The sequence below is a fragment of the Botryllus schlosseri genome, chromosome 2 (genome assembly GCF_051294905.1).
Source record: "Botryllus schlosseri isolate E-star chromosome 2, Bs_hap1, whole genome shotgun sequence".
Lineage (NCBI taxonomy): Eukaryota > Metazoa > Chordata > Ascidiacea > Stolidobranchia > Styelidae > Botryllus > Botryllus schlosseri.
The window spans coordinates 28447649-28473292 of NC_137237.1; the positions used below are offsets into that span (position 1 = coordinate 28447649).

At 40.0% G+C, this 25644-nt stretch overlaps 2 protein-coding genes and 1 long non-coding RNA gene across 3 annotated transcripts; all 3 read right to left on the reverse strand.

The window, feature by feature from the left end:
- Positions 1-313: 313 nt before the first annotated feature.
- Positions 314-4045, reverse strand: LOC145434372 (uncharacterized). The gene is made up of 4 exons (XM_080311736.1): positions 3890-4045; positions 3381-3479; positions 531-586; positions 314-465 (listed from the first exon to the last, which is right to left on the reverse strand). Exons 1-4 carry the CDS (start codon positions 3973-3975, stop codon positions 401-403), a joined length of 306 nt encoding a protein of 101 aa, XP_080167862.1. The 5' UTR covers positions 3976-4045; the 3' UTR covers positions 314-400.
- A 9373-nt stretch (positions 4046-13418) lies between these two features.
- LOC145434652 (protein FAM200C-like) lies at positions 13419-13871 on the reverse strand. The gene has a single exon (XM_080311990.1). The coding sequence runs from the start codon at positions 13869-13871 to the stop codon at positions 13419-13421; it is 453 nt and encodes a 150-aa protein (XP_080168116.1).
- Positions 13872-17806: 3935 nt separating this feature from the next.
- On the reverse strand, positions 17807-24821 carry LOC145434373 (uncharacterized). The gene is made up of 5 exons (XR_013913361.1): positions 24665-24821; positions 22791-22907; positions 22611-22723; positions 21747-21906; positions 17807-17991 (listed from the first exon to the last, which is right to left on the reverse strand). It is a non-coding gene; the product is annotated as an uncharacterized LOC145434373 (long non-coding RNA).
- Between the last annotated feature and the right edge of the window lie 823 nt (positions 24822-25644).

The following is a 25644-nucleotide window of genomic DNA, read 5'->3' on the forward strand; positions in this document are numbered from 1 at the left end:
TTGCCAGCGATGGAAGCATTTATAGTCTATACTCTTTCACCCATTATATTCTTCAGCGAAGCTGAACACTGCAAAATTGTGCATCCACGAAGCAATTATATTTATATATACGGACAGCAAGCCTTGAATTTGCACGCGTGCTACTATTATCGGGCGATGTCAAGTCAAATCTACATTTACTACGAGTCAGTATTTGCACTGAATCTGTGCTGCTGTACTGCAACCTAATGGTCGAAATCGACAAGATCCATTTCATAAATTTTGAAGTCTTTCATAGAAAACACGAAGTTAAAAGGCAAATATATTACGGTGCTTTGAATTATGTCATATATTTTTTCTTTTCCTAATCACGTCCGATGATTGCGCATGTTTCAAATAATCAATTGAGACAGCATTCTTCCTACTGAAAGTAGTTTGCCGCATTCCTGTCGTTACGTTGTTGCTGGATGATATCTCTCAGCAGGGCTGTGAACAGGTTAAAGCGAAAATGGTGGCTTTGCATTATCTTTAGGAGCATTGTGAGATAATACCTGTGATATCTTCATGCCTCTGATGTTTGTATTGCTCGGGCTTCCCCTCCTCATCCCTACAAAGTACACAAACATTAACTTTATCGAAGAGGTAGACACAATAGCATCTGGAATGCGCATGACTATTTTGTCAATGTCACGGACTTGGGTAAAGTGATAATGTCTTAATGATCAAAATCATGAGTTTCAGAGAGGAGGTAGAACATTATCTTTCAGCCTGATAACATAATCAAGCTATAATATGTCACAGAGCCGTTTTTGCATTCGACTTCTGTTCTACCAGCATGCGCTCATGTTACCTCGGAACGCGAGGGTTTGTCGGTAGTGACCTAAGCTACGAAACAATATTGACAGTGACGTATATCTTGTAGGGCCGAGCATGGACCGGAGCCGGATTGGATACCCTGCCGGATTTTCTCACTTTTTGGCCGGAGCTGGTCGGAGCCGGATCAGTACTTTTTCTGATGCGCCCGGAGTCGGATCGAAGCCGGATCAGTACTTATTACTACGGCTGGGCACAATGATTCGAGTACTCGAATCTGAATCGAGTAATTATTTTCATGATTCGAGTCGAGTAGCAAAAGACGATTTTTTCGAGTACTGAAATTATACGCTCCTCGCTACTGAAAGTTATGTTATCAACGAGAATTATGGTTTTGATACTATTTTCCACTGCGGAAGCCTTGGAACCTTGATTTGCCGTATCGGAGCATACGGAACATAGGGCAAAGCTACTAAGGTTACTGAAAAAAAACATTTCCGAAGTCATGATTCTCCCACGACATTGTCACAAAGTGCAATGAAAGCGGTAGGGTCGGAGAAATACCGAAGTATCTTCAATGTGATGGATATCAGGCAAAATATTCTTTGCGGGGGCATAAAAGGTACATATTCGAACTTTGACATACTACATTTTGCTGTGACGTCATAATGTGTGATACTCGAATACTCGACTCGACTCGAAGCATAATACGTGATTCAGAATCGAATCACTCAGGTATTCGATTTTGCCCAGCCCTACTTATTACATAGAATAGGGCAGCCTTATTCTCTTCAACCCTCGAACTAATATCTACGGTGAAACGATCATGGAAATAAACCACATGCTAAGTTCAAGTTGGCATAATTACTTAAGACAAGGGTTAGCCTGATCTTGGAGTTTTTAATTTCCTGTTTGCATTGTTTCAATCAATATCCAATAACTATCCGGTGAGTGCATGATTATTATTGAAGTTTATCGGATCACGGTCATTTTTAAAATCCGTCCTAGGAGTCGGACCGGAGTAGGACCAGAGCTTTGAAAATAGGATCGGAGTAGGACCAGAAAATTTGTCGATCCGCTCCGCACTAATATCTGTGTGTAGAATAGATTAGGTAGGGTTACCAAATTTCGAGATCCGTAAATGACACGTTTCAGAGGCTACAACAGTTACTACAGCGCAGTGTTGGGATCAAGTCACTACCTTCGAGTCACGAGTCATTTCGAGTCATTGCACATTTTAACTCGAGTCAAGTCAAGTCAATCGATTTTCAAAGGTGACTCGAGTCAAGTCAAGTCACTCGATTTTTGGAGGTGACTCGAGTCAAGTCGAGTCAAGTCAAGTCAAGTCACGAGTCAAGTCACATTTCAAGTCAAGTTGCCTTTTCGAAGTATGTATGAGGCATGATTTACGTCATTGCAATTTGCTAGCTGTCTGAAATACAGTTTGAGTGTGTATTGATTCCGAACGGATGACCGAATATAGAGTTAATTATACACACACGAAGGCGCTGTACCACTCACATATACGTAGAACTGTTAAACTACGTAATTGCATAGCCACAGTTTATAGTTACCAGCCGGAATAGAGAATGGAGAAACGAATTGATAAGATTCTATACATTACCCATTTACAAGTAGATATGATACAATTCGAGCCTGCGCCAATGGCTGAGGACTAAACTATATTCGAAGTCAATTTCAATAAAACAATTTCTTTAGTTAAGGTAAGAACAGATAACGGAAATATACATTTTGCGATTTTATTACTTTACTACTAGAATTACAACAGCGTAAGCTGTAAGCTTCGATCACTTCGTTTGCGGTCAATTTACTTGTGAGAGAACAATCGAGGCTCGGTGAAACGCACGATCATTGAATGATTGGTCGCTCTCACGGGTTACACCAGCGTTTTGCGAACAATCCGAACATATGCAAGATACAGTGATTTTTAACGACACCGATTAGTTGATGACTTGAAATTGACTCGTGAATTTTGCTCCGAGTCACGAGTCAATCCACATTTCTGATACGCCGAGTCAAGTCAAGTCGAGTCATTTTAGCAAAGTGACTCGAGTCAAGTCAAGTCATGCGAAAAAGGTGACTCGAGTCTGACTCGAGTCAAGTCATGACTCGAGTCATCCCAACACTACTACAGCGAACGAAAAAACGAGTGATTTTCGAATCAATATAGCTGATGCCGTTGGCATGACTGAAAAATAGGTCGTTTTTTCGGCTGGACTAAGATTTGCCAGTATATAGCTTATATGACGCGGGTTGACTAAAAATGAAACGAGAGGTCCTATTTCGAACTTGACTCTCGAAATACCCGTCTGTCGTCAATATGATCCACATTTTGCGTAATTCGTGGTCTGTTGTGGTATTTTAAGATAGAAAGTTGGTCGAATTGCCAAAAAGTAAGACATTCGGGTGACGGGAAGACATCTCTTGAAAAAGGAAGGCAAATCCTCCTAAAGGAGGACGTATGATATCCCTAGATTAGGCATTCAGGATAATATACGAGATGCTTCGAGAGATACAATCCATGCACTCGTATAATTCATATATATATATATATTATTGAATCTTACTTCGTACGTGGAAGGTTCAGGTGTGCATGAACATCTTCATGCCATTCACGCCCATGCTCCTCGGACTTTTCATGCTCGCCGGGCTCTCCCTCTTCATCCCTACAAAGTAAGCAAACATTAACGCTGACAAATGATGTGGGCATCAATGACACCGGGAAATTGAAAAACTATTTTGCTCATGTCACGAACCACTGTGACTCAAGTAAAGTAATGGTGTCCTAATAAGAATCAAAATCGTAAGTGCGGAAAGTTAGGTCAATCTTCCTAGGCCTCATAAAGAAACGGATTTAATAAAGCGTCACAGAGCGACTCGTGATTTTGCTTGAAACTTCCGGTCGATCACACAATCGCATATAGGTTATGTCGGAACGTGGGGTCGGTCGATAGTGAATTTAAAAGACCGACTGATTTTGATGGCGAAGTATACGTGCTACATGCAATCGAGTATGCGTTTAGAGCTGTGCCCGAAAAGATCAATAATACAAAATATATATATTGGTAAATCTTACCCACAATGAATGTGAACATGAAACCATGCATGGCTTGATGCCACCATAGCCAGCACCAGAAACGTTGCAAGTACTAGTCGCCTCATATTATCAGTTATCTGATTCAGATCTCTTGTCTGTATGCGTGAAAAAACAATTAGGTTCACTTAGAGATAGAGGGACAAATGAAATAAGTGACACCGTGTATACTAGGGTTGCATTTAAAAGAAATGGTGTTTTAAAACACTGCCAAATTATGCCATAATTGTGTAAATACTTTCCGAAAAGCATGTTATATGAGCCTACGGACAATTACCACCCGATTGAGCCGAAGTATATCGATCGATATGGGATGGTTGTAACACTCAAAATATCCGGTTCAACAGTTATAGTACATATATTTCGTCAATGTAGCTATATTTATTATTTACCCTATAACTTCAATTGTCAATGTCGATCCATTATGATGTCATACTTGAATATTCATGACGTCATGTCTTTGAAAAAACAAACAAAAAAAAACAATAAAAAATGTTTTAAATAAGGGCCTTGTTTTAAACATGTTTGTTTTTAATTGATTTTTGTTTTAAATGCAACCCTAGTGTATACGCCGTGCTAGTGTAATCTAGGCCCGGCATAGTCCGCTGTGTAAGAAATGCTGGCAGTAAATTATATGTTGATGGCCGATAACATTGAGGAACATGAACATCGACTAATGAAGAATTTAGCACTAGGACAAGTTTGAAGTATAACTAAAAACATCTGCATATCACTTCAAACCAACTGCAAGAGTACAACGACAGCTTCTGAGAAGTCAGATTTCATGTTTCAAGAAACCTATGCCTTCTATAATTATTGAAAGAATATAAAGTGAACGTTTTCCTGAAACTATTGAATTATCATGGATATCCTCAACTCAGCTATATAGTACATACCCAAACCTCCATTTGAAGTTATGCTATCGCACTAAAACAAACACCGCACACTTATTTTATCATACGATTACAACAGACAAGTAAAATTCGTTGTATAGGATGCCGCCTTATATTATAACATGAGGGGAAAAATACTATTAAATATAATACATTAGTCATTGCATTGAAAACGAATTTTAAATGAGGGCTTTTGTATCATTTTGCCAACCGGATTTCAGGAGATGCCTAACATAAGGCGGAAAACGGTTATTGCGCTGTATGCAAGTGTAACCTAACCACTTCGTTATACAATACTGTATAAGATTAGGATTCAATAGTATATTCATATTGAAATAAACCCGAATATTTTCGGCAGACACTCGCCAAGCCTCAGGGATGAGCTTTAGCAACTAGTACAGTTGAAAAGAACATTGTACATCCACAATCGCATCACCCAAGAGGACGTCATGGGCTTTACTTCAATGTACGATTTTTTGATGGTACGCGAACTCTTTCTGTTGGCGCAAACTATGTTGGCGTATTTTGATAAAAGCCGACTCCAATGCACATAAATAAAAGTGTGAACGGCTTCTCCTTCTCTGGACGACGCGACATCTGTCGTCTCAATATTTTTTGGCACAAACGAAATTATCCAACAAATTATTGCCATTGGCAGAATGCAACGCCCTCTCCTGTTTTGAATCAAGCTTCAGGGGATGAGTCAAGGGCGACCTTTTCTCCGAGTGTGATCCACATGTGCTGATAAATCTAATAGCTTAGATGACTGAAATTTACGACCTCACTTTTATGGACGTTGGCGGCTCAATAATTCTTTTCATTGACTTATTCAAACCCTTCGAATGGAATGAAGACTGTAAATAGGTACGAATTTGATGTCAACTGAGGGTCTGCCCGACACGCTTCAGTGAACTGGGTGTCAGTGCAGAGTGCATAAATTAACTCATGGTGGTATTGTGATAACGGCGGAATGGGAATGTCTTTATTAAGCAGATAGTCTGATATTTTCACAGAAATGTTACCGCGATACTGAAATATAAAGCAGGCTACATTGTTCATCTTTGTGTACTTGTAAATCGTTGCAAAGGTGTGCCTTGATTCGGCCTTCGACTTGACTCGAGCCATTTTCTCAAAACACTTAAATGACTCGACTCGACTCGAGTCGTTGCGCATGACTAGAACTAAGTCATATGACTCGAGACTCAGACGGCCAAGACCGACATTTCATTGTAATTCCGAAGAATAGTGGAGTAAACGCCCTTTCGGGATTTTATCTATTGGTACTGGTTTTTGAAAATGCGACCAGAAACTAATAAAAATGAGGAAAATTATTATATTATAAATGCGAACCATTCGATATCACCAAACAGAGTTATAACCGTGGGTTTAACAAGACTTCAACTGGAAACTGAGCAGTCAACACAATGACTTGGACTCGGACTCGAGTCATAATACCATGACTCGGACTCGAACCTCTGATCGATGACTTGGACTCGGACTTGACTCGGTGACGAATTGAAAATGACTTGAGTTGACTCGAGTCAAAACTATAAAAGTGAGATTGACTTGTGACTCGGAGACTTGTGACTTGGTTACAACCCCTATGGGCGATAACGTGCCTGTCTTGTACATCATTGGCTGCAGGCAATTAAGCGCGATCCATAGTCGAATTCTAAATGTTGTGATGATACGCAGTGTTGGGATGACTCGAGTCATGACTTGACTCGAGTCAGACTCGAGTCACCTTTTTCGTATGACTTGACTTGACTCGAGTCACTTTGCTAAAATGACTTGACTTGACTTGACTCGGCCTGTCAGAAATGTGGATTGACTCGTGACTCGGAGCAAAATTGACGAGTCAATTTCAAGTCATCAAGTAATCGGCTTTGATCAAAATCACTGCATCTTGCATATGTTCGTATTGTTCGCCAAACGTTGGTGTAACCCGTGAGAGCGACCAATCATTTAATGATCGTGCGTTTTACTGAGCATCCATTGCTCTCTCACAAATGAATTGACCACAAACGAATTGATCGAAACTTACAGCTTACGTTGTTGTAATCTAGTATAGTAAAGTAAATTTTGTTCTCTGTTTTTACCTTAACCAAACCTATTGTTTTATTGAAACTGAATTCGAATATAGCTTATATAGTCCTCAGCCATTGGCGCTGGCTCGAATTGTATCATATCTATTTGTAAATGCGCAATGTATTGCATCTTATCAATTCGTGTCTATTCTCTATCTTGGCTGGTAACTATAAACTGAGGTTTAGCAGTTGTACTTATATGTAATCGATACAGCGCCTTCTTGCATGTATATTTAACTCTATATGCCTTCATCGGTTCAAAATCAATGAACACTCAATCTGTATATCAGACAGCTAGCAAAATGCAATGACGCTATCATGCTTCATACTTCGAAAAGGCAACTTGACTTGAATTGTGACTTGACTCGTGACTTGACTTGACTTGACTCGACTTGACTCGAGTCACCTCTAAAAATGGAGTGACTTGACTTGACTCGAGTCACATTTGAAAATCGATTGACTTGACTTGACTCGAGTCAAAATGTGCAATGACTCGAAATGACTCGTGACTCGAAGGTAGTGACTTGATCCCAACACTGATGATACGTCGTTTGAAATAGCGTACGCAGCAAAGGTTCGCTACGGAATCGAAAGTCCGTCCATCTGAAATGCCTGTTCTATATCTAATATATTTATTATCAGGATTAGATAGTTACACTGATTTGCAATGACTATTCGTTATAATGTTTTCGTTTTGTGTGAAAATCTACTTTGAGTGTTTTGTTCTTTTAACACTCTTGACACACAGGATACCCAAAATTCGTACAACTTCGAGATTTTCTTCGCGCGATGCGCAATTTACTGTACTTGAATGTTCACCTTTTAATATGAGCTACCCGAGAAAAAATGACGCATCATTTATAAAAAAAAATTGGCATTTCATTGCCGATCATTACCGTTCCGCGACACACGAATACTTTTGAAGATTCGGCCAACATGCGACTTCGCGAAGTGTGTAACCAGGGCCTACGATACTACGTACCAAGTATCGTAGGCCCCGGTGTAACCAAACAAAACCTAGGCAAAAATGACCGCCGCATGTTGACCGAAACCATTGATATATATATATTTGGGATGGTGTGTGCGTTTTGTGTGTGAACCTCTGGAATTTAGAGGTTCACGTTCACAAACGAACCTTGGTAGGTTCAGCACTTTGAACCTTTTTCATATATTACAATTTTCACTTCATTATAACATCTTCGGTTGAAATTTATTGCATTTCAACTACGGGCTACTCTATGCATGGCCCTGACAGCATAAAAAAATCAACACTAAACGAGCAATCGTATAATCTCAAACATTTTACTTACTTTGTTACAAAAGTTTGCTCGAAATAACCAGCTTTCCGTTTGTGAATATTTAGTGACTCTCTGCTGTGAGCTTGACCCGCAATGACACAACATTAAAAGCGAAATACACTACATGTATAGTCAGCGAATGATGCTCATTCGACGAATCAATGGAATTGATATCGTTGTCTGATGTAAAAAATCTAGCAGGTGTGCGGGGTCAATCTTGACTTCATATGTTTATTGTATAATAAAAATAAAATCCGCGCAATTGGGGTGTTGGCTACTGCTGTATAACTTGTTAATGGGGTAATATCGGCAGCCAGTATAGAAACTCGTTTAACACTCTGCTCAATATCAACTTCTCAATACTCACACGCCGAATACATTGTTCGGTCTGGCTTAGACCGTTAAGACGTAAGCTTATATTCCCTTGCAAGTCCTCGTCGTAATTGTTGGCAAAGCAACGGAAGATATAGATTTTATGGGAATATTATAGCCTACTATTTGATTGCCCCAGCTGAAACATTTGCCGACGTTTAAAACATCAATTTGCACTTTAGCATATGTGACCCGAGTCGTCGCTAGGCATCGTGTACTACTGTACTCAGAGGTGGTCAAAGTAGCCTAGAATGCTACTCAAGTAGAAGTAGAAGTAGCGACGAAAAAATCTACTCAAGTACGAGTAGAAGTACTTCTTCCATAAGCCACCTAAAACTACTTGAAGTAGAAGTAGAATTGACTGACTTTAAATCTACTCAAGTAAGTAAGTAGTTTTGAAAACAGTCTTAATTCTTTCGCATGGACTGTCAATAGCTGCAAATTGAGCTATGCAGAAGGTGTAGAGAGCTTGATTCATATTACTGCATCCCCGGAGGTATCATTTTACGACGGAATAAGCATTCTTTCGCATCATGCAAATTATAATATTGATATGAAAATGCGATACTAACCCTTTGTTTACTAGATGACCCCGTTTTAGAGAATATCATGGCATGACACCCTACCCAATATTATAAGGCCTCAAGTTTAGGCGAAGAGCAATACGGAAAAGTTGTATCGGATACGGCTTCAACACTTCGCGCGATTAGTATACGTTAATAACTTATATTTAGTGTAGCTTTATTTTCGGAAAATAGAGGTATTACTTCACTTGCTTTTATGCGTCAACATGTATGTTCTGCAGAAAAATGAATTGAAAGTAATTAGAACTCAAAGTATGATACTCTGAGTATCATACTCGGAATTGAAAGAGGAATACAAATACCAATTCTATAAAGCGGAAAATCTATTTCATGTCTTTGTCCATAAAGCTTCAAAGGTGATCTGCTAAAACAGGTGTAACGTTTCAATAAGCCGGATTTTCCAGATTAGCATTACACGTCATTGGCTGCTAGATAACGATAGGATAGGTAATTGCTAGATTGCGAAACGGTAGTTTCAAACGTTATGGTGGATCATATTTACTGTGATGAAATATTTGATATGGACGACAATGCGGTGTGAGCGGAACCATAAGCAATCCGGTACGTAAATTATTTTCACTGATACTTTCGTGAAAACATTTATGTCACTCCATCACAACTACTGTGCGCGAAGCGCAACCAAATTTCAGGGATTTACTTGACTTTTCTGAATATTAAATGTTGATACTCCGTGAAAACAGCCCCGAAATTCCTCAGGCTATCTTTCGTATTGGGGAATAAACTACTTCTACTTTACAAACTGAAAATAGCGAAAAGTAAGTAAGTAGATCACAAAATATTACGAAGAAGAAGTAGAGAAAATCAGATCTACTTGAGTAAGTACCAGAAGTAGAGGAAAACTACAAGTACTTCCAAAAAGTAGAAGTACTTCGTTACTGACCACCTCTGACTGTACTTGTACATTAAGATAGCCGCCACATACGTTCCGTGACTTTGACGAAATACTTTTGCGCATTCCAGATTCCCTTTAGTCCACCTCTTTGGGAGGGTAATGTTTGTTGTAGAGATGAAGAGGGAAATCCCGAGGAGCACGAATATGAGAGGCATGATGATATTAGACGTATTATTTCATAATGTTCCTAAGGATAATGCAAAGCCAGCATTTTCGCCTCGACCTATCCACAAACCTGCTGAGGGATATTGTCCAGTAACAACGTAAGGACGGGAATGCGGCAAACTGCTTTCAGTAGGAAGAATACAATCTCAGTTGAAAATATTTGAAACAGGCGCATTACGCAATCATCGGTCGTGATTAGGAAAAGCAAAATATATCACATCATTCATAGAGGCGTGATTTATTTGCGTTGCAACCTGGGTTTTCAGTGAAGGACTGAAAAAATTCTGAAATGGGAATGTCGATATCGACCTTTCGGCTATATTACAGCTGTACAGGTTCGGTACAGACTCCAGATATGGACTCGTAGCCACGTAGATTTGACGTTACATCATGGCTCATTATTCTTAATTAGAAATATGCGATTGCTTCGCGGATTCCCAATTTTTCAGTGTTTAATTTCGTTAACGAATATATCTTGGTGAAAAGTAAATGCTTTCATCGCTTGCAAGGAGGGTTCATAACATAACAAAATACCTGTGTTGTCCGAACCATGACCGGTAGGCTCCATAGGCTTGAGAGATTACGATTCGAGAGGTTCTTTCGAATCACAATTACAAGTGTCGGGCTCCCCCTGTCTTGCGCCCCTGTTCTTACGGCGTCTTTACAAGTAGGCTCAGACGAAGACTCGCCGAAGAACGAATAAGAAAATGTATTAAGCAGGAAAAGAAAGAGTCGTGATCATGATCGAACGATATTTCATCGGACAATAATACTAGTACAACCAATAGGCCGAGTGACATCTGAGATTGATAGAACGCAGGCTACTTGTTCATTTCAACATTTTCCTATCTGTTTATTACATCGCATTCTGTTGTGGGTAGGCCTATTACATTGAACTTTGTTGATTTCGATTGGATCAAAATAATCGAAGACTGGAAATGATGATGGTGATATCATTGTCCCGAAGATTAGCAGCTTATAATAAAGCTATTGCGTATTCGATATATAAACAATACAACGAATGCCCGTGCAGTGTGTTTTGGTTGTCGGATAGATCCGTTTACCAATGGCTTTTGGATGCTATTAAGTGATAAATGGTTCCGCTTTTGACCTGAAAATGTGCACAACGTTCAGCAACTAACCTATTCAAAGCGTCCCGCGTTTCCAATATTCGCATTTCTTCAATGGGTAGTGGGTGCATTATTCATACAATGACCCTGTGGGGCTCAAATTGCTGGTTAAAGACTATTTGGACCCGGTAGTTTCAGCGCCCGATGACATCAATATCGATAGTTTTGGCCATTCTGCGAGAAATTTTGGGGCAAGGTTTCGTCGACGCTGACTCTTTGACAGCAAACTTCACGGAGAAGTATGAAATGATCTTGATTTGGAGTCAGATTACCAAGTCCCTGAATATTCTACTTCGCGAGGCATTCTGAGCCCCTCAAGCTGTTATTATTCGATTCCTTCTTCATTAGGGTTTTGGATCTGGTTAATTCCATTATCAGCGTGATCGCGAACGAAATAGCTACTGCATGCGAATAACTGTCATCATTATGACCTTGACACCGATGGGCAATGTATCATCGCTGCTATGCAGAAATTCAGAAATTTATCCAGTAAATATCAGTTGTGTGATAGTAGCTGGGGCCGCCACAAAGAAAAATACCTCCTTATAAGATAGGTTTGAAATAGGGATGGTGCGCACTGCGCACACTGACCGACAGAGAGGTAGAGACAGTTTTGCTGAATAGAATTGCAATCAAAAGATAATACAAGGTGCGGCAATACGATCCTCAGGGACTCCCACGGATCATCTAGTCCAGTGGTTCTTAACCTTTTTCGTGTCGTTACCCCCGAGAAGTAAATGACGGAGTTCAATTACCCCCATTTTTAAAAGACAACAAATTACGGATGACAATCATTTATTCGTAAAACAACACAAAGATGACGCCATGATATACACTCAGAAGCCTTTCAAAAGTAATCAATGCAATTGGAAGGCTGATACTGTTTCCGTGCTATCAAGTGGTCAAATCTCGGCAAAGTGGAGGATAGACAGCATCTCATCTCATGTCATTGTCAATCGCAAGTTTGTTTCGATATTTCGTTTTGATAGACACCATTGCAGAAAATCCTACTTCACAGCAATAAGTGGAAGGAAATTGAATCAAAAAGCTTAATGCTCTTCTGGAAAGGATTGAATATTCATTTTGAAGCCCAACCCAAAAGTCTCCAATATCTTCCCTTGTGAAGTTGATTTTGAGATTTGAATCTTTACGCAGTCCAAGAAACTCTATTTTAGCTGACATGTCGTCATCGCAGATGCATCCCTCTTCGATCGAAAATGGCTTACTAATCCACAAGTTCTTATGTCGTCCTTCCATTCCAGGATAGTACTTTTCAAGAGCGGTAACAATTGCATTCAGATGGCTAGCAATAGCCTGAGTAAAGTCGCAATTCATATTTGGATCAGACTGCAAAAGCACGGTCAAATTTGTAAACATGCAAGTGTCGCCTTTTTGTATCATTCTTTCATAAAATTGCATTTTGCTTTTGAAAGCAGCTACGTTGTCTTGAGTTGTGTGCAACCATACTGACGACCTCCTTGTAGCATCAAATTTAGGGCGTTTACTTCCAAAAAAGAAAATCAGCCAAGAAAGCCACCTTAAACAAGAAACAGTTGTTTTTCATTTGGTTGTATAAATATTTTCATTTCGTGCCCAGTTCCTGCTCGAGTAACGTAGTCACTTCTTCTCGTAGCTGGAGCAAACGATTCAGGACTTTTCCGCGCGATGACCACCTTACCTCGGTGTGTAACAGCAGAACTTTATAATCAGCTCCAAATTCTTCACAAAGAGCAGCAAATATTCTCGGTGTTGTTGCATTTGCACAAATGTGATTTACAATTTTAACCACATCTTGCAACACTTCTCGAAGCCCTGGTGGTAGAGTTTTCATAGCTAAAGCAAAGCGATGAATCAAACAATGTGTGAATGATACATGAGGCGCAATATTGTTTATTAATCCTTTGAAACCAGATTTGTAACCAATAATCGACGGAGCACCATCTGTACAGATACCGACAAGTCGTTTCCAATCAGGTTTGTGTTTAAAAAAAAAAACACTTTCACAATTTTAAAGATATCTTCTCCCTTGCAAGTGGTTTGAAGATGTTCCGAAAATAAATATTGCTCTTTTATGCTGTTTCCAGAGATATGCGAGCGTAAGAAACATCTGTGGATCCATCCAATTGTAAAGAAAATATCGGGCTGGATCTCAAATATTCCACTACTTGCAGTAAAATATCTTCACTCATTTCAAGAATATGACTCTTGATTGTGTCGTTTGAAAGTGAAATTTCTTTTAACTTGTTTGACTGCTGCTTTCCTAGCACCAAAGTAGTTGATTCTATGAGACGGGGCTTTATCAGCTCCTCGCCAATTGTGTGCGGTTTCTTTTCTTTTGCAATTCGTAAGGCAATGCGATACGACGCCTCTAATACTGCATTGTTTTGCTGTGCCCCCATTCCACTGGAATCAAGGCGAACATTTTTCAAATGCTCCGATTTTCGCTCAAAAAACTCGACTGTCTTTCCTGCCAATTCACCATGACGAGATAGAAGTTGCTGCTTGAGCTTGCTCGGTTTCATACTTTCTTGAGACAACACTTTGAGACAAATCATGCATTGTGGTTTTTCAAGGGGACCTTCACTAACACTCGTAAATCCTAACTTTAGAAAAGCTTCGTTGTAACTTCGCTTCTTCGGAGGCATTTGATGATGTCAGACTTGATTATACTGACTAGACTGGAACACTACAGCTTGCAATACTAACAGTACAGTACTACTACTACGTACTACGGATAGATACGCAGGTCCCGTCGTTACGCTCCGGCAAGCAGTTACACTTGTTGCTGAACAATCTAAAAGCAGCATAATTGGTGGTGTTATAGTTCGCGACCCGAGTGCTGAAATTTAATGAAACTGGTCTTAATCGAGAGCTACTGCCGCACTGATTCCAAAAATACAAATTAAAATCTTGACGGGGATATGGAACCACCTCAAAACAGCCCTCAAAATCCGAAAATCGGCATTGTTCCAACAATGGCACCACCGATGAACACGATGAACACGATGAACGTATCAATTGCAATTTCACGATGAACACGATGAACACGATGAACACGATGAACACGATGAACGTATCAATTGCAATTTCATCAAGCGATTGTTCAGAACAATGCCGATTTTCATATTTCAAGGGATGTTTTGACGTGGTTCCCTTTCCCCGACAAGATTTTAATTTGTATTCTCAGAATCAGTGCGACAGTAGCTCTCAATTAGGACCAGTTTCATTAAATTTCACCCCTCGGGTCGCAAGTTATAACACCACCAAATATGCTGCTTTTAGATCGCTCAGGAACAAGTGTAATTGCTTGCCGGAGCGTAACGACGGGACCTGCGAATCTATCCGTAGGTTAGTAATCTATAGTACTACAATACAACAGCTTACAATAGTACAGTTGGCCCTGTCATTAATAATCACTAATGGTAAGCCTACTATGATGTCACAGAAGGTATATTGTGTAGAAGCGAAATGTAAACAAACTTACAAAAGTCTACGTTAGCCTACATTCATATTTACGACTGATTTACGACTGAAGATATTTCAGTGCAACGTAATAAGTATATAAAGAAAAGCCTGAATTACCCCCCACAAATTGGTAAATTATCCCTTTGGGGGTAATTACCCCCAGGTTAAGAACCACTGATCTAGTCGGCTGCATTGGTGGACTACAAGTCGAGTCTCCTGTCATGAATAAATTGAAAACAGATCGAACAATGGGAGGCTGGAACATCAACGGAGTAATAGGCAACAATAATAAACAAAGTAACGAAAGAATTGAATACAATAAACATATATACAACTCTTGAAAGGTTCTGGTTCGTGTGAACACGACCATGTACAAAACTTTTCTCTAAGCACGAACGTTAACACAAACCAATGACATGACGTGACGTCATATTGCTCATTGCAAACTATGTTTGAATTTATATTTGGCATATTGACCAAGTAGTTATCTATAATCCCCACAACAGTGAAGTTCAGTGACGTCACAGTCAGCTAACGCAAAAGATCGATGAGGGCACTTGAGGTACATCGACAATCCATGCCGATATCAATGTATATTGAATATGTACAAATGTACCTCGCTCAGTGAAAAGCTCACCCTTAACTCATCCGCTAAGATTGATGCTGATCGATCAAAGGCCATTAATTCTGCCATCGGCAAACATCTGTTAGATAATCCGATTTGTGCGAATAATTATCGAGACGACCGATTTCGAATCGTTGGGCGGGGCCGTTCACAATTCCATTTATTTGCCTTGGAGTCGACTTTTATCAAAATACACCAACCAAAACTCTGTCAACAAAAGGAGTTCGTGTAACACCTAAAAATAGTACATTGAACGCTCTCTCATTCGAAATTTCATGCTGGTGACGTCATATTTGTGATACGATTGTTGATATACAATGTTCTTTCCAATTCTCTACTAGTTGCTGACGATTACCCCTGACGAGTGTCAGCCGAAAATATTCGGGTTCATTTCTACATGAAGATACTATTCAATTGTATATTGAATTTCTGTACCTCCAAGAAGCTCTACAAATGTACCTGAGTGCTTACGTGTTTGCTTATTTGAATTGATAAATCCTAATTTTTGACACGACTAACGGAATTGGCAAAGATCTGAATCGATTTCGTCAGTTTGATAAGACTTCCATTGGAAAGTGCTTTTGTCTTTCCGTTCACGATGATGTCTGCCTAGTAGGCTATACCACCACAGTGGTAGTATCCATTATTCGGAGTATGCGTGGAGCAGAAAACAGTTGAAATGTTGTTTACCCTTGCTACGCTACTCACCAAAAAACTTAAAAATTTGAGGTCACTTTGACACTGTTGAATCCGAGCATTCCCACCCACTTACAGCAGGCATAAGTAAAATGTGGGTTCACAGCTAGCTAGACGAAATGGCAATGTAATTTGTCACCTGGAATAATTTAGAGTAGTTAAAGCAGTCTTCACCGCTACTCAAGTCGAAGTAAAACCGTGCGCGTCCATTCAATTACAAGTGAAAGTAGCAATTTCCAACACATTCCAAACCTTTGTATAGCAGAAATAAAAACGCCTTTAAAGTATCTAAATAAGAACCTTTAGTGGATTTATTATTAATAGTAGATTTTGTCGAGGCGTCACATACTTTCAGTGGTCAATCGAATTCCAGGTTATATAGTTTCGAAATTACCAAATGCATGCTTACAACTAACCCTCAATGACTATTTACAGTGCTGATAAACACGATTATTTGTAATGATATATTTAACTACCGTGATACAGCGGCTATTTTGTCATGGTCGTTTCGACAATTTCATTGAAAAAATTCATGAAAACCAACCCCAAAATTACTTTCTACCTTACAAAATAGCGTGTGCCTGAAGCAACTTCCAGTGGAAGTGTTCTGAAAACATGACCACTTGAGAAAGTACTGAAAGTAGGCAAATCTTACTCAAGTACTTCATGAAATAAATCCTTCCTTACTGACCATTTCTTAATGATTATATATATCAATCGGGATCGCAAATACCGAAGTCAACTACTGTGATTAATTCCAGACTTTTCCTTCGTATCTATGGCCACAAAAAGCGTCAGTATTTATATTGTATAAAATATAGACTGTGATCGCATTCTATTTTTGAAGCTGGCGTGATTCCGCTTGCTACTAGAAATGATACAGCCGGAAACACACAAATTCAAAATCTGAGATGTCTTAGTTAGTTAGATATATATATACATTCAGTTACTGCGTCGACAGATATCTTCAAGTTTTCCCCCTTTCTCGATCAGGTTACTAGAACAGGGATAGAAATAACCTTAGGGGATGGATTCCCAGTCACAAAGGCATCCCTGACAACGAAATTGCAGAGAAAAATGCAAAATCAGCGGCATCGTATGTCCCGAATCATCAAATTCTTGAGGTGTCCAATGTCCATCGGAGACGCGAAGTCACTTGTACGCCATTATATTTGCGGACTCTCTGGCAGGAACTGCATGCATGTGACAATAAAGGGATGCATTTTAAACGTTTCCATGGTTGCGGTGCAACAAAAGTCGCCTTAATGCAGGAAAATCGGCTATTTCAAGATATAATGCCTGCGCTCCGGTCACTGTGCGCTAAATGCTCATTTATTTAGAATTGCGGATGTTCGGATAACTCGTTCTGTCATCGTTGCACTACCCAGCAAACACGAAACAGCCCATTGAGGTTAAAAAAACGTTTTTATTTGGTTCATATTAAAGACTAGCAGGATAGTTTTAAGTCGGTTTTTGTGTCGACGCGTTTTAACGCGTTCTTCACGCAAATCGGGATCGTTAATAAAACGTAGATAAAACTGTGTATCTACAATGCTTTAGAACGTACAATCGATGGTCAGAAAAACATCCTGAGATACTAACATCCCTGTATTCCCATATTTAGGCATACCTGAGGGTGGCTGCGGACACATACACGTATCACAGTACACATTGCCTTTGATGAACTTATAATTCATACAGAAAACAGTGTCAACAAAACTCAAAGAAAATAATTCAGAACGAAACGATGTCGAAGAAGCGAATGAAAAAATAATCAAGCCAACTGATTATGTGTCTTCTTCATCTTCTGATGACGAGGATAAGACGCTGCTTTCTGCCTTTTTCCCCATAGAACCCTACAGAGAAACAACAACATTGAATGTTAAAGACATGCTCGATCCTGTTTAGATAGCTCTTAGTACTACGCAGTGTTGGGATGACTCGAGTCACTTTGCAAAAATGACTTGACTCGACTCGGCGCTCGAGATATATGGATTGACTCGTGACTCGGAGTAAAATTCACGAGTCAATTTCAAGTAATCAAGTAAACGGTGTCAATTAAATCACCCTATATCTTATGTACGTTCGGATTTTTTGCGATATGTCGGTATTACTTGTGAGAGCAAACAGCCATTCACTGATCGCACCTTTCACTGATCCTGTTGTTACATCATAATTTAATTGACCGCAAACGAAACGGTCACAGCTTATGCTTGCGTTGTCGTCGTAGTAGTAGTTTATTCTGTTAGCAAGGTATCATTGTTTCTCAGACAGCACAGTGGTTAAATTGCGCGGTGCTATCTTTTACCAACTCTCCTGTATAATTTAAATCGAACGAATATTGTCTATGCGTCCCTATTCTCACGGAAGGGTAGTATATTGTCCCTTATCAATTTATTGCAACTTCTCGAGGCTTCGTATTCGATCCTCTGTTTCGGCTGATAATAGAACGTAGCGTGTAGCTATAAAGTTACTCACATATGCTATTAGCAGTTCTACGTGTGAGTGATAAAACGCCTTTTGCATTTATATTTAACTTTATATTATTTGATTGAAGATAAATGACCGATTAATCCGTCTTTTACCCAGCAAAATGGAATGCGAGAACGTGTCGTCCGACATCCGACTTCGCGCCTGCACTCGCGAAGAGATCGTCGGCGATGAAACCTTTGCACAAAGTGATAGACGCGCTTTCACTGAACTCTTCGATATTGATATGTCCAAGCGTTGATTAATCATGTCCTGGTCAAATAAGCCCAGCGGTATACAGCGACGGCCCACAATATATGCAACTAACATTATTTCATTGACCTAATTGTTTCGTGAACTTTGAAAAAATTTGAAAAGGTTGGCCACCCCTGCACAAACCATAATAGACTTTTGAAAACGATTGGCCACCCCTGCACTAACCATAATAGACTTGCAATGTTAAATTACATAACATTCTGTTGAATAACATTACATCGTATTACATTTGAATAACTGAACCATGACACTGAATTGGTTAATCGATTGAATAATGATTGACAAAAATTTATTGATACCGTACATCAGGGGTGGCCAACCTTTTCGGCCAACGGGCCACATGAGATTTCCAAACCATTGCGTGGGCCACTTGAATGTTGATGTGCTTTTTTAGTCGTTCGATAGGAACGAACCGGATTATAGGTAACGGTAAAAAAGGACTCATATTACCACACATCAAAATCGTTAACAATTATGTCATGAAAACATGTCCTAGTCGCGCAAAGCGCGAAAATATTATTAAAGTTAATGAAAGAATTAGGTCAATAAAACATTGTTAGTTGCATATATTGTGGGTCGACGCTGTAAACTGCTGGGCTCATTTGGCCAGGACATGATTAATCAACGCTTGGACGTATCAATATCGAAGAGTTCAGTGAAAGTGCGTCTATCACTTCGTGCAAAGGTTTCATCGCCGACGATCTTTTCGCGAGTGCAGACGCGAAGTCGTATGTCGGACGACACGTTCTCGCATATTTGCCAATATAGCTAATATCAATTCCGTAAATAAGACGTTTCAGGAGGAGACACCAATACTAAAAGCAAGAAATCGATTGGCAATAAATCGAGCGCAGCGCTAAAAAAATATCAAGACAAATAAATCCTTTACGAGATATTCTACTTCAGGGGTTCTCAACTTTCCTTGTATAACGGGCCGCATTTCGACAGCAAAAGACGCTGCGGGCCGCAGAACTATGTTACCTTGCATTCATGGGCTACTATTAAATTTAGGCAATTGTAGCCGATTTACCAGTCGTATACCGGCATTTAGTACATTTCTATGCATTGTAAAATAATAATGAACAGCGTTCGTGAGTTTGCAGCTGCTGCTTGTGAGAATATGTATCTTCTAGCGGCGCGTGTAAATCCCTTCATGAAGCGTGCATTACATTCGTTGTCAAGTCGGTATATGCAACTTCAAATCCTTCCACCAGAGAGCCGAACTCTTTGTTCCAATGCGTGGGCGAGCAAGTATAAAATTACTATAACTTTTGCGTTACAGAGACCATTATCACATTGAGCTCTGAGTGATATGAGAAGAAATCTGGGGTTTGGGGCATTTCTGAGCAAAACAATCAACATTTCTCCTTTCCGTTCATGCCTGGGGCACTGTACCAATAGTTACAGAAGTCAGCTTTGTCAAGTTGATATTTTTCGCTGGTCCCCTCCCCACGTTTGCCCAGCCAGTATTTCTCTGCATATATGTCCACTCTGATGAAATTCAACCAGATAATTAGTTATACAATGTCGGTGGATTCATCCAAGGCTGCGTAAAAGTAGTCTACGCGGCAACGTGTTTCAGAACAGGCGATAAAAGATTGACTGATATTGATATTACTCGTCTGGTCAGGATTGAATCAGACGATTGCATCTTCGAAATTTGTCTGGTGATGTTGTCCTTGCTGCTAAGTTCCGGAAACAGCAAATATTCGCAAAGTATGTTACGATTTTATTGAAATCACACCTTCTATATCAGATTTCTTGGGTTTAGCGATATTCGAAGCAATTTTAAACGATGCGTCTGTAACGTCGTCGGCAATCTCAACAACCGTTCGCAGTGAGTCAAACACTCTTTAAAAGTGTAGGCCTACTAAGAAGCGGGATTCTCTTGAACCAGAGTCCAGCCGAATAATGATTCAAAACAATAACAATCTGAAGTCGAGCATATATCAAGAAACGAGAGCACATTGAAGCAGTGGTTCTCAAACATTTTTTAGTCACGCCCCCCCCTTTTTGATAGGGAAAAATTTCGTGCCCCCCCTATCGTCATATAACAAAATGCAACCAGAATGCTAGCAATACAAACGGCTAGTTTGATGGCATGTAAGGTTATAGCCGTTGATCAGAGAATTCTCAAATATGAAATTCGGACTATACACAGAGAAATAACAGTGAATTAGGGATAAATTGCGCGCAGCGCGAAATTTTTTTCAGTTGACCGCACCTTCGCGCCCCCTTCAGATGCTTCACGCACCAAAGAGGGCGCGTGCCCCCAGTTTGAGAACCACTGTCTTCAAGAATGAGTAATCAAACGAAACAGAGACGGTGCGATAAAAGAGCTAAGTATCTAAATTAATTAGTAACAATAGCCTACCGTGTCATTAGTAATTGCGTTTATAATGAAAGATGTCGCGGGCCACAAAATATACGTCTGCGGGCCGCGGGTTGAGAACCCCTGTTCTACTTTATGGTCATATACAAAGATGGCTCCTGGCTACGCCAACATGTCGGAACTGATATTTTAGTCATCAACAGCCTAAAGTCCGCGGTCAGGCTAACATTCGCACACGCTGCGCACACACGACAGTCCTGCTGGAGACGCGATAGTTCAGGCTGGTAACATAGTGTAGCCAGAATACCCTGCATGCCGCCAAACAATGTGTTGGGGTCGCTAATATTCTGGCTGCTCGTTTTAATATTTTTGATATGACGATAAAGGGGTGGTGGGGAAAATTTTAGCTATTGTCAAGGTAGCTTGTCAAAAAAGTTCGAGAACCACTGAGCTAGCTCAACATTTACATGGGGTGTAAGGTAGGCTACTGAACACATATAGATAGGTTCGAAGGTAAACATAAATGTTGCTCACTATATATGATCTTGTACAACGCGAGCTTGTTAAAAGCCTCCTTCCCAGATTTTCCAACACGGCTGTAACTGCTCCACACACGGGCAGTAGCGACCTTTTACATGATGGATCTGACAGATTGGCCAATTGTGTCGCCTCCAACTGAGCTGAATCCAGCTATCTGAAATCATAATATACAAACAGAATTATTCAAGTGCAACGATCATACCCGACAAGGACTTCACAAAAAGACTTGGACAATTAGAAATATTTTAGCTTTTCCTGATTAGATTGGAATTACAGTTAGATATATTTCCGAATCAGAGTAGAATAAGGATTATAGCTACACAGCAGTTGTCTGCAAATTAGATTTAAATTAGAATTATAGCTACAGTTTGTATACAAATTAGATTAAAATGACTAAATTCGAGAAAACTCGGACATCGCATCAAGTTGCAAATCATGGTCCATTCTTATTAAGGACATGAGAATAGCAAATGTCTGTACCGTATCGAGTCACCTTCGAAAATCGATTAACCTGACTTGACGCGAGTCAAAATATACAATATGGCGGTATCGTATCTACAGGGGTTCTTAAATACTTTTGGTCATGAAACTAAAATGCGGATATTCGACCCCCACATTGTTTTCAGAATATTAAAATGAATCTAGTGCACATAACTATCCCCGCAAAGCATGAAAATATAGTCTCAAGTTACTGAAGATACCTCATTACTCTAAAGAACCCTATTGAGGGATTCTGGGTACAGCAGTTGCAGTTATTGCTTCACATCCACGAATCAAACATTGATACTTGGTTTGAGATTGAGTTTTTGATATCATTATAATTATCAAAGTCAGTCCGGTTAAAAATTCTAGACATACCGAGGGAATACTACGAAAGTATGTAAATCCACTTTTGCGATCGTCTCAGTGTGATATTGTGACAGTCCGGTCTGCCAAGTGGGAAGTTGCTTCTGCGTTGGATGAACTTTAAACTGCAATTGTATATCATGTTTTGCTAGCCATAAGTCTCAGAAGTATTAGAAATATTCAGCCTCATACCTGCGGTACAATCTTTTTGTAGAACAGTTCAATTCACTTTCCGGTCAAGAAGTTTACCAATTTTGCCAGCTCTTACGCATCTGCTTGCTCTTCCGAAAAAAATCAGTGCTGCTGTTTCTGAAATCGAAAGCAGTAGGTGGTAATCTTAGCGCTGGCAACTCGAGCTCAAAATTTTGTTTAACCGGTCTCAATCGAAAGCTACTGTCACATTGATTTCAAAAATATAAATTAAAATTTGGTCCGGCCACTGGAACCCCCCGAAAATAACCCTCAATGTCCGAATCTACATTGTTTCTAACAATTGTATCGCCCGTAGGCAATAGTCGAATAAAGTCTCTTTTTGACTGTGACGCCAACAAGCGTCTCGGCAAAGTCGAGCTGTGTTCCCCATGAATAATTCAATGTGACCCGAATACGTCGAGTAGTTTTTGCATTTCGCATCATCGCGCATCCACGAATTTTGATTATACAAATGCAGCCTACCTACGCATATCACTGCGGAATTCGATATAGATGCGTACTTCCTTGCACATGGCAGATGAATCCATTCGGCTCTTTGTGGGTCATAAATTTCATCGGAACTGACAATATTATAACATAGTTCTAATGTGAATGAGACACCAGTGCGATAACACACTAGGTGTTCTCTGCGCATAACAGGCTAATTAACGAAACAGTGTTTATAGTGCATCATAGATAGATAAATTGTACCTATAATTGGGATGTTCGGCAGTTTGAAATCATACATTTGCGATATCTGCGACGCCGATCAAAACATGGCAGCCAAAAACCACTTAGATCACACACCACTGTTTATGCCATTTTTAATTTGGTTGGGATGCCGTTTAGGACTTAGCTGAATGAATTATGAGAATGAGCCGTTTTGTTAATCAGTCGGTTAATTGCAGAGAATAACTGGTGTGTTCTCATTTCTATTTGTCCAAATTTTTATATGCGCGACAAAAAATATGAAAGTAGGCTACTTGCATTTTAGGACGTATTCGCGTTTACAGCGATTGATGCGATGCAACCAACTCAAAGTAGCTGCAACCAATGTTCCTTCCAATTTTTCAAGAGTCTGCACGCACTTAACTTGGACAACAGTGCGTAGCGACTAAAAAAAGGTCATCACTTTGATGTTTTGTGCGCAGCTTAAATTTTCTGTGCCCAGATACGGTGTCAGCATGTCGCAATTGCACACTTGAGCAGCTTACAGGGAACATTGGTTGCAACACCTAAAACTACGTTCCAATATTGCCAATTCAAATAAAATTTAGGAACCATCAAGACCCGAATGGAACTATATAATTGTTTTGTAAATTGGCCAGCTAGCTTCAAATAAGTACACGTTGATGTTGATACCTTGATAGTAAATTCTACAATATGCGTTGGCTTCAGTGCTATCATTTGTATTCTCAAATTTGTAAATGCGCTACGACGCGAAATACTAAAACTACTCGAATAGGACGTATATTGGCATCACATCAATCTCTAGCAACATACTCAGAGGGTCACGGCCTCACCGGGAGCACGGCCTCACCGGGAGCACGGCTTGACTTCGCCGAGACGCTCAATGGCATGGCGTCACAATCGGTACCGTGCGTACCAAATGTTAATCGGCATTCAGCTCGGGCGCCCCTATTGTTCAGTAAAATGAAAATTTCCAACTTTGTGGGAGATTTTAGGGGGTTTCAGTGCCCGGACGAGATTTTAATTAGTCTTTTAGGAATCAGTGAAAAAGTAGTTGGTACAGCTGGTCGCCAGCGCTAAGATTATACCCAGTAGGCCGTGTCATATAATCTCCTACATGTTACGGTATGTTATCATAATATGATACGAAAATGACTCATATAAGCATAATTTTAGAAACTTACGTGGATAACTGCAGACGACCAAGCCATTGAGCAACCCATATAGTATGCAGTCCGGTACGGTGATTGTCCCTGATAACATGCTACATTATAATGTTATAAATAGCTGAAAATGCTTGTATTATTATTATTACAGCCACCGAAATAGGCGTAATTTTCGGGCGCTTCTTCGATATACGCCCCAGATCGAAACAGTGTTTCACATGTAACCAGCAAGTGTTTCCCATGAACACGATCAAATTTTATAAACGTCAAAATAAATTGTTTTTTGCCTGTGGAGAGACGGATATTAGGGTTGGATGTGGTCAAAGTTGGGGTTAGGGATATCAGGGTTGGGGCAGATTATGGTTGGGGGTAGGTGGAAATTAGGGTTGTGTTAGGGTATTCCAGGATTAAAGCTGGGGAAGGGGGATATTAGGGTTGGAGGTGGGTTAGGGTCAAAGTTGGTGTTAGGGTATCCCAAGATTAGGGTTGGGGATATTATGGTCGGGAGAGTGTGGAATATCGTGTCCCGCACTCCAAACCTATTCTTGGGTTGCCCTAACCCTAACACAGCTCTAACCCCAACCCAGCTCTAACTAATATCCCCCTCTCCTCCAACCCTAATATCCCCATTTCCTAACCCCAACCCAGCTCTAACCCTAACTCTAAACCCATCTCCTAACCCTAATATCCCCCTCTCCTCCAACCCTAATATCCTCATTTCCTAACCCAGCTCTAACCCTAACCCTAAACCCATCCCCCAACTCTAATATCCCCCTCCTCAAATCTAATATCCCCCTCTCCTCCAATCCTAATATCCCTCTTTCCCAACCCTAATATCCATCATTTCTCGAACCCTAATATCCCCCCTCTCCAACTCTAATATCCCCCTCTACTCAACCCTAAAATCCTCCCTCCCCAGTCATAATATCCCCCTCTCCTCCAACCATAATATCCCCCTTCCACAACAAAGGCAAAAAACAATTTATTTTGACGTTTAT

Bases quoted from the DNA above. Each gene is read 5' to 3' on its own strand.
- LOC145434372 (XM_080311736.1), bottom strand. From the start codon at position 3,975: ATGAGGCGACTAGTACTTGCAACGTTTCTGGTGCTGGCTATGGTGGCA. The intron at 3,480-3,889 runs GTAAGATTTACC...CTTACTTTGTAG, and splicing joins CATGTTCACATTCATTGTGG to GGATGAAGAGGGAGAGCCCG. The intron at 587-3,380 runs GTAAGATTCAAT...TGTACTTTGTAG, and splicing joins CTGAACCTTCCACGTACGAA to GGATGAGGAGGGGAAGCCCG.
- LOC145434652 (XM_080311990.1), bottom strand. From the start codon at position 13,871: ATGAAACCGAGCAAGCTCAAGCAGCAACTTCTATCTCGTCATGGTGAA.